General features: G+C 34.5%; 1 protein-coding gene across 8 annotated transcripts in view; it reads left to right on the forward strand.

Annotated features, from left to right (window-relative positions):
- ARID4B (AT-rich interaction domain 4B) overlaps window positions 1-12,207 on the forward strand; it is a 157,549-nt gene that overhangs the window by 105,773 nt on the left and 39,569 nt on the right. For 5 of the 8 annotated variants that reach the window (XR_015241548.1, XM_086679639.1, XM_086679638.1 and 2 more), the window contains 5 exons: window positions 676-770; window positions 1,966-2,063; window positions 3,197-3,440; window positions 3,762-3,937; window positions 7,963-8,214. Coding sequence is in view for 7 of the 8 variants with exons in the window: in XM_086679639.1 (XP_086535765.1) it covers window positions 676-770; window positions 1,966-2,063; window positions 3,197-3,440; window positions 3,762-3,937; window positions 7,963-8,214 (865 nt within the window). In the remaining variant the exon portion in view is untranslated. The remainder of the gene's footprint in view (window positions 1-675; window positions 771-1,965; window positions 2,064-3,196; window positions 3,441-3,761; window positions 3,938-7,962; window positions 8,215-12,207) is intronic. The other 3 variants (XM_086679642.1, XM_086679643.1, XM_086679641.1) reach the window with 2 other exon arrangements.

The raw sequence follows: 12,207 nt of genomic DNA on the forward strand, positions 1-12,207 counted from the left end.
ATGTTGATAAGTAGAAGTTGGCTGTCTTTTGCTCTCATAAGTGATAGTGGCTGCCATAATGTAGTTATCTTTATTGTTTGATATAAAATGTCCTTGCTTTCTGTATTATTTTTTTGTATGAACGAGGGTTGGCCTAAGAAGGTAGGTGATTTCTTAGGCTTTTGTATAAGGCAAATAAAAAAGTGAAGGGGTGCCTGGGTGGCTCCATTGGTTGAGTGTCCGATTCTTGATTTTGGCTCAGGTCGTGATCTCACAGTTGGTGAGATCTGGCCCCACGTTGGGCTCTGTGCCGACAGTGTAGAACCTGCTTGGGATTCTCTTGCTCCCTCCCTCTCTGCCCCTCCCCCGCTCGTGAGCCTGCTTTTTCAAAATAAATTTTAAAAACTTTAAAAATTTTTTGTTTTGTTGATATTTTATTTTGGTTTGTTATTCTTTGTTCATCAAGGAAATGAAAATGGAGTGAAGTCATACAAGGTTTCAAAAATCTGGTATGAGAAATTTTTAAAAAGGAAATGGGCTTAAGTGGTAGACATGTTTTTGATTAATAAGGGATTTTTTTTTTCTCTTATACATATACTTTGCACTGTATATATTCAGTGGTAATATCTGAATCTTTTGTAGTTTTAAATAACAAATGCAGCATGGTTATAGTAAATTTTGTGTTTTCTTTAATAGGCACACCTATTAACAAACGGCCCGTACTTGGCTATCGAAATTTGAACCTCTTTAAGTTATTCAGACTTGTACACAAGCTTGGAGGATTTGATAATGTAAGTATTACAGTCAAAAGTGAAACATGTTTTTCATGCAACATGTTTTCTTTTTTAAAAATTACCTAAAATTGTCTAATAAAAACCTAATAGTAGAAGGAGAAGAAGATGTAAGGCACAAGTTAGAAACAGAAACAGCTAGCTTCCTCAACCAAATTTAAATTTAATTAAAGAGCTTTTCAAATGAGCTTCCCGGTTTACTGTTAAGTTTGTCAAACTTTCATAAACCACCTGTGTATGTGTGAGTCACAGCACAACTATATTGGTAGAAGTTCTTCCTGTGTCTCTTTTCCACTACACTGTAAGGTCCTTGAGAATAGGGATCTCTTTTAATATTCTTTATTCTTAATCTCTTCCATGGTGTGTGATGCACATACACACACACACACACACACACACACACACATATTTATGTATAGAAACATGCAGAAAAATCTTTGTTGAACTGAAGAAATTATCTTAAGGTTGCCATGATGTGTGGTGTCCATCCAATTAAGATTATTTGGGCGGGGGGAGTATTCTGTGGAAGAAAATGCTTTACTAAGATCCTTAGAACTACTTTGATTTATTAAATTTATAGGTTTTATGGGAACTAATACATTACTTAAAAATTTTGATGTGTCTCTTCATTACAAATTTTCATTTAGAAACCTGAATATTCTCTTATTTACTATGCCAGGTTTAATTTAAAAATCAAATGGCCTGGGGCGCCTGGGTGGCTCAGTCGGTTAAGCATCCGACTTCAGCTCAGGTCACGATCTCACGGTCCGTGAGTTCGAGCCCCGCGTCGGGCTCTGGGCTAATGGCTCAGAGCCTGGAGTCTGCTTCAGATTCTGTGTCTCCCTCTCTCTCTGCCCCGCCCCCGTTCATGCTCTGTCTCTCTCTGTCTCAAAAATAAATAAACGTTAAAAAAAATAAATAAAGTTTAAAAAAAAATAAAAATAAAAAAAAAAAAAATCAAATGGCCTAATAGCTTAACATTTGTAATTTTCTGAGATTTGTTAGAATACTAAAACTTACTTTAAAAGATTGTTGTAAACTAAATTTTTTATTTAGAATTTATTAAGCTATTTTTCATTCCTTTGAGACTAGAGCCAGTACATATAAACATATATTTCTATATGCTACATTAGTCAAAATTTTATTATATTCCCACCTTTTAATTGGGGAGTTTTCATTTTACTTTGTCTGCTAGATTGAAAGCGGAGCTGTTTGGAAACAAGTCTACCAGGATCTTGGAATCCCTGTCTTAAATTCAGCTGCAGGATACAACGTTAAATGTGCTTATAAAAAGTAAGTCATTGTACTTGATATACCGACATTCGATATTTTACGTAGAAAACAGGAGGCTAATTATTTCTTCTAAGAAATCAGAAATTTTTACTAATCACTTTATAATAGCATGTTCTGCAGTATTTTCTGTGAATACTAGATCTATGAGATATTCTGTAAAGAAAGTTTTTGTGGCCAAGAAAATTTGGAAAGTACTGTTTAGAGACTAAAAACCTCTTTTTAAGTGTTAAAGGGGCACCTGGGTGGCTCAGTCGGTTTAGCGTCTGATCTCAGCTCAGGTCATGATCTCACGGTTCATGAATTTGAGCCCCGTGTTGGGCTCTGTGCTGACAGCTCAGAGCCTGGAGCCTGCTTCGGATTCTGTGTCTCCCTCTCTCTGCCTCTGTCTGTCTCTCTCCCTCTCTCTCACTCAAAATAAGTAAATAAATAAACAAACATTAAAAAAAAAATAAAGTGTTAAAAAGTCCAGGATTGAATCCTGGTCCTACCAATTATTAGCTTTTGTGCCCCTTGGACCATTTATTTGTTTTCTTAAGCTTCAGTGTTCTCATTTGTAAAATGGGATACTAGTACTTGCCTCATAAGATTATTCTGATGATTAAATGAGATTTCACATGAACTAAGAGGACTAGTGCTTGGCATATCAGAAGTGCTCATGGGGTGTCTGGGTGGCTCAGTCAGCTGAGCATCTGACTCTTGACTTTGACTCAGGTCAGGATCTCATGATTCATGAGGTCGAGCCCCACGTAGGGCTCTGTGCTGGACAGCGCAGAGCCTGCTTGGGATTCATCTGTCTGTCTCTCTCTCTCTCTCTCTCTCTCTCAAATAAAAAAAAAAAGTGCTCAAAAAGTTGATGCTTTACTAATACTTTTAATAGGTATTGTTGTTACAGTTACTTTATTTAAGATACCGTGTTTTTACTTTTGGCATAGTTTTTTTGTGACTTTGGTTTTTTTTGAAAAATGTTTCTATTTGGGTTAAAGAGAACGGGAAGAACTGAACTAGAATAAATTAGAATATTAATATGACTCAGTATTTGAGAACTTGAAAGAAATAAACACCTTTTAAAACCACCACTCTGTAGTAATAATTTGAAATGTTTTCCCAAATGTAATTTCTCTTCACGTTTCCAGATATTTATATGGTTTTGAGGAGTACTGTAGGTCGGCCAATATTGAATTTCAAATGGCATTGCCAGAGAAGGTTGTTAACAAGCCATGTAAGGAGTGTGAAAATGTAAAAGAAATCAAAGTTAAGGAAGAAAATGAACCAGAAATCAAAGAAATAAAGATTGAAGAAGAGGAGAATATAATACCAAAAGAAGAAAAGCCTACTGATGATGATACTGAAAGAAAAGAAAATATTAAACCCTCTCTGGTAAATCAGATACTGTTCATAGTGCTGTGCCTTCTTTGGTACATTGTCTACACTGTCTGTAACATTTTCATGGTTAACTTATTATAAAATGTTATACTTAATTTTTTGAGCATTTTCCTCGTTAAGTGCTATTTTTGTATTTAAAATAGTTGTTCGCTGTTTTTGCCTTAGTGTGTTAGGAATGGCAGGAGTATCTTAAAATAGCTAACGGGTTTCTCAATATTAGTATTGGTTGGTACCGCCTTTTGCTAACAATTAGATCATGGAATTAGGTTGACAGTTTTTACTTTTGTTGGTTTAGTTCCTCTGATTTTTTTCTAGGGAAGTAAAAAGAATTTATTAGAATCTATACCTACACAGTCCGATCAGGAAAAAGAAGTTAACATGAAAAAAACAGAAGAAAATGAGAATCTGGAGGACAAAGATGAGGAGACAACTGGGGTAGATGAGTCCCTCAGCATAAAGGTAGAAGCTGAAGAAGAAAAAGCAAAATCTGGGTAAGAAATTTGTTTTTGGTTAAGATGCATTTTTTGGCTGAATGAGTTCTTGTAATTTGCCCTTTGTGTGTGTGCGTGTTTGAACCTAAATTTGACAAAATATAGTGTAATTGAGTGGTTTGCATTTAGTATGTAAGTACCATTTGCCTCCTTCAGAGACCCTACTAATGCAAATTTGTAGCAAAAGATCATGTTTTTGATCCATTCTTCTTGCTCTCATCATGGAAATTTATGAAATTTTGAGCTAGAAAAATACTTCTTACTACATTAAGCTCTGCTGAATAACCAGATGATAGAAATTTGGGAAGATGGCTTTCTGTATGTAATGTTTTCTAGATGGTATGTTGGCTCTAGATTTTAAGAATTGTGTTAATTTCTTAAGCAAAAAATAAGAATGGAAAAGTGCTCATAATTAGCTTTCACAAGGCCTGGATTGTTATATTGTGTTTTCTGTGACAGTAGTAATTCCTCATTTTGGTCAGTTTGGAATGATGAACTGTTTATTCAGCAATGTAATTTATGCACTGCCAGTGGACCCCTGGATTTTGTAGACGATCTTTGGCATCTAGTCATCGCTGAGGTTTAAAAAAACCCTACACATCCCCATCGTCAATGGTCCGTTTAAATAAGTACAACCAAATGTTTTTGATCATTTTAGTGGTTTCTGAAATCTGGCCACAGCATGCACATAGGCAGGGAAGGGAAGCAAAATACGCTTTGCAAATTTAGGGAAAGGTACTTGTTTAGTATACCTCGTTATATATCTTTGTTGTACAAATGTCTATATCAAGTACTCCTTACTGCTGTTGGTGATTATTTCAGCTATTAAGAAACTTAGTAAGTATGTAGCTTTTTGCCTAAAATCTCTTGATTATTTTAGTGTCCTCTGAAATTTTGGCCGCAGCATACAGATAAACATGGGAGGAGAAACCTGGGTTTAGATGAATATAGTCGAAGTGTTTTTTCATTATACTTGGTTATAGTCCTGTGTGCACGTGTATATTTCAAGGTACTCCTTGCTGTTGCTGGAGACTATTTCAGCTCCTGAGAAACTTAGTAAGGATTCGGCTTTTTGTCTAAAAATCTGATCTTTAAATTTGCATGTATTTCTGGAATATCTGCTGTGTGGGAGGCATTGTGATAAGCCTGTGTTTTCTCTTTGTCACTAATAATTATCTTATTTTTTCAAGTTGGTGTTTCAATTTATTTTCTGGTGTAAACTATATATTGTAGGTTTTAAAAAATTCTTCAACTCTATGGCTTTTTAATTTACTACATACATTTATTAATGTATCATACTACAAACTGAAATTTTCCTAGCCCGACAGCACTAATTTGGTAGTGTTATGTGTTGGGAATGTCCAAGATTGATTTCTGAGTTTTATTAGATAAGTGCAATAGAAAATTTGATAGTTATAAAGAATCATATGTGAGTATTTCTCTAGCATATAAAGTTTCTCTAAGTAATTACTAGTTACTGCCAGGAATTTGCCATGTCCTTTTTTCATAGTCTAGGTAAAGGAGATTAAATAAATTAATTTAGGTAAAATGCCCTGTTCAATGCCTGGCCCATAGAAAGTATTAATAAGTTAAAGTTGTTGTTTTTTTAATTTGTTCCATTGTATGGAGTGTGACATCAAACTGGGAAAATTTGGTATTTGTGAATTCAGATGAAAAATATTGATACATTTGGTTTCCCAAAATAATAGTTATTTAAAAGATGTGCGTGTGTGTATGTGTGTGAGAGAGAGAGAGAGAGAGAGAGAGAGAGAGAGAGAGATCCACATCACCTTAATTTTTACAAATCTATATGCTGATTACATTTTATACTTCCAGAAGGTATCATTGTTGGCATTCTGTGTCTGATTTAGTGCGTTTTACCTTTGATTTTGCCAGTGAATTATTAGAGAAAGGAGTAGAATATTTTATTTGACTGATAGCAATTGTGTTGTTTGCTTCTTTAAACTTTAGTACACTGTTTAAGTGTTTTTGATTTGGTTGGTGTCTGAGGTTGACACTCAGTGTGAAACTTTTGTTTTCAATTTTTGATTGCTTTATTAATACAGAGTATTAGAGTATTACTCCAGATAAAATTAAAGACTGCCAGGCTGCACTAAAGTAGGATTGTGCTTCTTACTGGCATGAACCAGTTGTGCTCAGAGCATTGTGTAATGTAAGACACAATTTAGAAGTTGTTTTCATTTAAAAACTCTTAGACTTTTTATTCTGTGTCTCTCCTTTCTCTGATATGATCATTCTGAGGTACATAACAAATATCTTTGGCACATAATAAACAACTTTTGTTGTGGCCACTAGAATACACTTCCTTTTCTCCCTGATACACAGAGATACAAGCTTATGATTTAAACAAGGAATATTCTTTCCAAAAAAATGTCTTAACTGTTTTAATTTTTTAAATACATACGAACATTTATTTAAAGTTGTTAATAATAGTTTATCATCCAAAATACCCTCTCTGGTAATTTCTTAGATATTTTAGCCTTACTAATAATTATTTCTTCAGTACAGACATGTTCATGTATTTTTAATAATAGAGTTCTAGTTTTTTATCTCCAATTATAGCTGGTTTATTTAGGTCTTAATTTTGAAGTACCTGTTCATTTGAATATAAATGAGTCTTTAAAAATAGAAATAATTCTTGAGATTCTGTAGACTTTGTGATGTATTTCAGAGAAAACTGATGCATTTGTTACTTTTGTAAACTTACACTTAATTTCACAGACTATTAGGCTTCCCTTCGCCCCTCCTGCCCCACAATATAGAAGGAAAGAGGTAGGAGAATAAAAACATTTTAGTGTGGCTCGTATTACTATAGATTGTTTCTGTTGCTTACGTAATTGCATAATTAGGAGTGATGAAGTATGTTATTGCTAAAAAGGTTGCGTATAAGATTATGAAACAAATGATCGGTGGAAAAGGCTTTTTATATAAATATTACATTCATGAACTTTTAAAGCTTAATTATGTAACTGTCATGTAGTTTCTGTTTTATAATCTTTATTTGTCAGCTCTAAAGTGATGGAGTCTTTTTGAGAGAAAACTATTGTACTAGATCTAGACATAGTTTTTATCTGCTGTGCAGGGTAAATACATAGTATTTATCTTGGGACTAAATATAGTTGAATTTCGTATTGAGGTCTTTTAAAAACTAAATCTAGTGTTTGGAAGATTTTCTCCAACTTGTTTAATATGGATTTGTGGCTAATATAAAATGAATGCGAATGCTCAGTTTTAAAAAGTGCGCAATACTGAGAAGACTGAAATGGGCAACAGTGCTGCTTCTAGAATGATTTCCCTTTTAGTTTTGTGTTACTTGGACTTGGCCTGTCTTATACTTATTTCATTGGAACTTCGAAGTTGAGAGAGTCGGTAAAAGACTTTATACGCGGTAAAGAAACAGAAATTGTAGCAAAGTTTAGAAGAATAGAAAGAAAAAAATGATGTGATATTGATGTGAAGTTAGTCAAATAGTCCTGTGAAAGGTAAAATCATATTTCAGTTAGCATAACATTTGAAATTCTGGTTGGAGCACCTTTTGAACTCAATAAGACTAGCTGTTGGCTAGTAAAAGTTTTTGTTTTCATCACCCCGGGGCTGGAAATACTTGAATAAAAAATACTTTTTAGTCTGGAAATGGCTATGAGGTGTAAATGATTTGTGTTTTTGTCAACACGTTTGTGTAAATCACTTTCATAATAAACCATGAAAAAGTTGTTAAAGTTGACCTTAATAGTTTCTTATACAACTTCTCTTCTTCCGGCTGTTGGAAATTTTCTTTTAATGCATTTTTCAATCTTCATTTCCTCTAAATGTATTTCTCTATAACCACAGTCATCTTATACAGTTTTGGTTTTTAATGTTACATTGCAACCCAGAATTTCATGCACATGGAACCTGCCGTTCCCGGAGCAATCACAGCCACGATTTTTATCAGTTTATGTGGTTTGGAACTGAAAAGCTTATGAAGTGTCTTTTATTAACTGCAATTTTTTAAACCTTTCAAGAGATGAAACGAATAAAGAGGAAGATGAAGATGATGAAGAAGCAGAAGAGGAGGAGGAGGAGGAGGAAGAGGATGAAGAGGATGATGACAACGATGAGGACGAGGAGTTTGAATGCTATCCACCAGGCATGAAAGTCCAAGTGCGGTATGGACGAGGGAAAAATCAAAAAATGTATGAAGCTAGTATTAAAGATTCTGATGTCGAAGGTGGAGAGGTCCTTTACTTGGTGCATTACTGCGGATGGAATGTGAGGTAACTTGAGTTTCAGCTAGTGATTACTACCTAAAAACACTTCTAAAATAATTTTCTATTTTAAAAGTTAATTGACGAATTACAGACTTATTAGTTACTCTGATTGAGGTCATAGTACCATATAAAAAATCTGTAGATTTCAGCATGTAAATGCCTCGCTTAGTGACTTCCTACTTACTGTTGTGAATACTTAGAAGATACCCTTAGGGTCTAGAAAACTGATATCTATACAGTTGACTTTTATGTTATACATGAAGATTAACAGGGACAGCAACATTATTGGTGAAATGATAGAAAAATCTTTTTTTTTTTTTTTTAAATTTATTTAAGTAGAAAAATCTTTTTTAAAGTTAAAAGAGTTTTGAGCTTCTTCATGTCTGTGAGTTAATTACCGGGCTTCTTTCTCTCTCGCTTTTTCAACTACATTGCCACAGTAACCTCTTCTTTGTAATCTGAAGTTGTCACGTGTCTTTCTTACAGGAGGCAGGGATTTCAAAGTCGTGATTTCTTAAGATGCATTAGCCATTTTAAGAGGGCCTTTGTCTCTTCATTAACATCTCTTAGATTATAGTCTTGTTCAGAAGCCTCAGAAAGTTATTTGTATATTTGAGACGATACGGTGGAAATGCAATAAGCAAGTGTGCTTGACTAAAATAGGGTGCACTTTCTGACTGTTGATAACCCTAGGGATGAAAGGCAAGACTAAGGTTTGGTTTTAGGTGGTGTTCAGTGACTTCACTTCTTATCTTATACAAGTTTTCTTTGGTTCATCCAGAGAAATTTTGTATTTGAATTTTATCCAAAATTGGCAAGTCTGTTTTAGGAGCTGGTCACTTAAATTATCTTTTAAGAAAAACTATAAATTCGTTTTGAAATCTTTGATACTTTATTTGAAATACAGCTTGTGATAGCGTTGTTGCCCTTGAAAAATTCACCACAGAAGTTAGAAATGGTGGTTTCGTGGTGTGCCTAGTATCTTCAAGGAGGAATACAGTTCCCGTGCTTTTTATTTCAGTTGTATTCTGTGATTTAGAAAGGTGTTCAGAAAACATCATCTCAATTTCTGTTTCTTAAAAAAACTATATAGCCTCTGTTTCTTAAAAGTCCATTTTGTGTTGTCCTGCTGTGGCAACAGGAAGCTCTAGAAGCATGTCTAATCTGATTACCTTTCTTACTTAGAGAAAAGTGCAATTCTGATCCATTCTGACGCTTGGAAGAAAATAACAATTTAAGTCATAAGGAAATGTTTAGAAGTTTTGTTTGGGGACTCGTTCTTTGTCATTTCTAACCAGCAAGTTTGGGATTTTAAGAATACTTTTAATCAGTGTTGTCCCGTAACATAAGCTTTTCCAAAGAGTCAGTTTTAACACCATGTGTAATTTATCCTTTGGTCCGTTGGCTCTTGGTTTTGTGGTGCGTGATTTTCCTTACCTGAAGGGCTGGCTATTAATGATCATGTTCAACCGAAGATACTGGAGATCTCAGATATAGCTGCTATAAGAATATTTTGCCCAGTTTTGACATTTAATCATTTTGATCTTACTAAATGATCATCATAATATAAATGTCGAGGGAGTTCCATTTATGCCTGGAGTGTACATGTTGAATACGTTAGTTTAAAATTAGGAAGGAAAAAATTGAATCAGGAAAAATTAATAATTACTGAGTAACGCCCACAAGAGATGTAAGAGCCACATCATCTTTTACCTCTCCTTTCAGTTCTTCTGCCCTTAGTTTATATAATGAGGTAGGTTTTCTAGTGGCCTTATTAAATGCTTTGTATTTCGTGACAGAACTTGCACCATTATCAGGGCTTGATTATTTTCTACTGTTCCATTAAATAAAGAGGCTTAGTAAGTATAAGAATTGAGACATTCATAAAATTATTCTGCAAGTAGGACACAACTTTCTGTTTGTTTAAGAAAAGACTGAGTGAAGGAAAGGGTCCTCTTTCCGTCGGAACACTTGGATTTTAGGGGCCAGAAAGAGAATGTCAGTCTTTCAGCTTTGAAATTGGTGAGGGGTTGGGGATGGTAAGGGAAGACTTTAAATTGAGACCTTCAAGTTTTTAATAATACAGAAAAGAAAACGAGACCTAGTGCAACAAGACAAGCTGATGTCACTGAGAAGGATGCCATCTACTCCTCACACCTCAAGCGTTTGTGTGGTCTGAACTTTCAAAAGAAGAAAACTAACCAACTTGACGAAGACCTGTAGAGTGAATCTCTTCATACTCCAGCAGCATAGAGAAAGCTGTACTTCTGTAGATTAGCAGTTAATTTTCATAGTCAGCATAACAATAGTCCTATTTCTCTCTGCAGTAATAACCAGAATCTCTTATTGATGAATAAGCAATAATTATGATTTTTGCTGCTCCTTCATGTCTGAAGCTAATCTAATGAGGACTGCAACAAATCCTCATCAGTTCTGCAACTGTGTGCCTGTTGTTTCAGTGATCTTCAGCTTGATCTTTGAATTTACACTTAAGAGATGTGAAATTAGACATGAAGATTTATGTATGAAGGTTCATGAAAATAGTTTTATCTTCAGTGGCAGTCATTCATTACTATAGCAATTTAGGAAACTTCTTACGGAGCTATTTGTGTGAGTTTTGTTTGATCTGAAAGGTCACTTTCCAGTAAACAAGTTTTTCATAAAGAAAATAAGAGACTATCTTTCTTAGTTTAAAAAATGCTATTTTTCTGGTAATTTCTACATTTTACCTTTTTTCTAAAATGCTGTGTAAACCTTTCCAATAATACAATTTTCATTTGCACGCCTATTTCACATTTGAAAAATATTAATTTTTGTTACACAAAAGAATAGTATTTGGGCCAATTTATTTTTACTACCACAAGAAGAAGACACATTTTTACAGGCTTACATCAGATTTACTGGAAATAGCCAGAACTCTGGATCTTAAACCACATAATGGCTTATAAATGGCATAATAGTGCTACAGAATTTGTCGGGTGTGGTGACCATATATAAAACTATTGTCCAACACAGTAGACTTCACTAGGTTGCCATGTGCTTGGAGGAAGTCAGTGCTTCTTTATGAATTGTATTTGACTCTTCTAAAAATAGCATCCAATCTAGAAAACTGGCAAAATACATAAAAGTAGAAAGACAACTAGTAATATTGTAGTATGTTCTCTTGTAGACTTTTAAAAGACATTATACGTTTTTAAAAATTATAATCACACTTCAGTAATTTTTCATAGTAGGCTTTCTGCTTGTTTTCTCTGCGTGATGTTCATGCTTTATGGAAGTTTTTAGTTCATTAGCTAATTGATCCCCTTTGTTCTCGCTTCTAAGTTCATGCCATAAACGTGGGGTTGAGTTTTGAAAATCAAGTTACACTCTGAAATTCAGCTGCTACAATCTCTATTGTGTGTGTGTTGGGTTTATCCTCGTTCCCAAACACAGCCAAGTGTGTTACAGCTTTCTGGGCAACTTGGCTTGCAATTTAAAATGCATCAGTGTTTTATCATGTATTGAAGCTGATTTGTTTTTCTCCATTTCCAGTTTGGCTTTCCATAATCAAGGGGTTGGGAATTTGATTAGAGAATTTTTTATATTAAGGCTCATCAACTACACGAAAAGGATACCCTCAAGTAAAAGAGAAAGGGAAAAGCAACACTAAAGTTTCAGCTGTAAAACTTCTAATTAGCAAATCAGTGGTTCTACTCCATTTTATAAGTTCTAGAAAACTAAAAATAAGATAAGTTATATTTAAAGATACTACTTGGCAATAAAAATGTATTTCATTCAAAAAATATTTTGTCTCTCAGGGTGCCTGGGTGGCTCGGTCAGTTCAGTGTCCCACTTCGGCTCAGTTCATGATCTCACAATTTGTGGGTTTGAGCCCCGCTTCAGGCTCTGTGCTGACAGCTCAGAGCCTGGAGTCAGCTTCGGATTCTGTGTCTCCCTCTCTCTCCACCCCTCCCCTGCTCACGCTCTTGTCTCTCTCTCAAAAATAAAACCAAAACA

Source organism: Puma concolor, chromosome D2 (genome assembly GCF_028749965.1).
Source record: "Puma concolor isolate L17-30 chromosome D2, mPumCon1.1.hap2, whole genome shotgun sequence".
NCBI classification, from domain to species: Eukaryota; Metazoa; Chordata; class Mammalia; order Carnivora; family Felidae; genus Puma; species Puma concolor.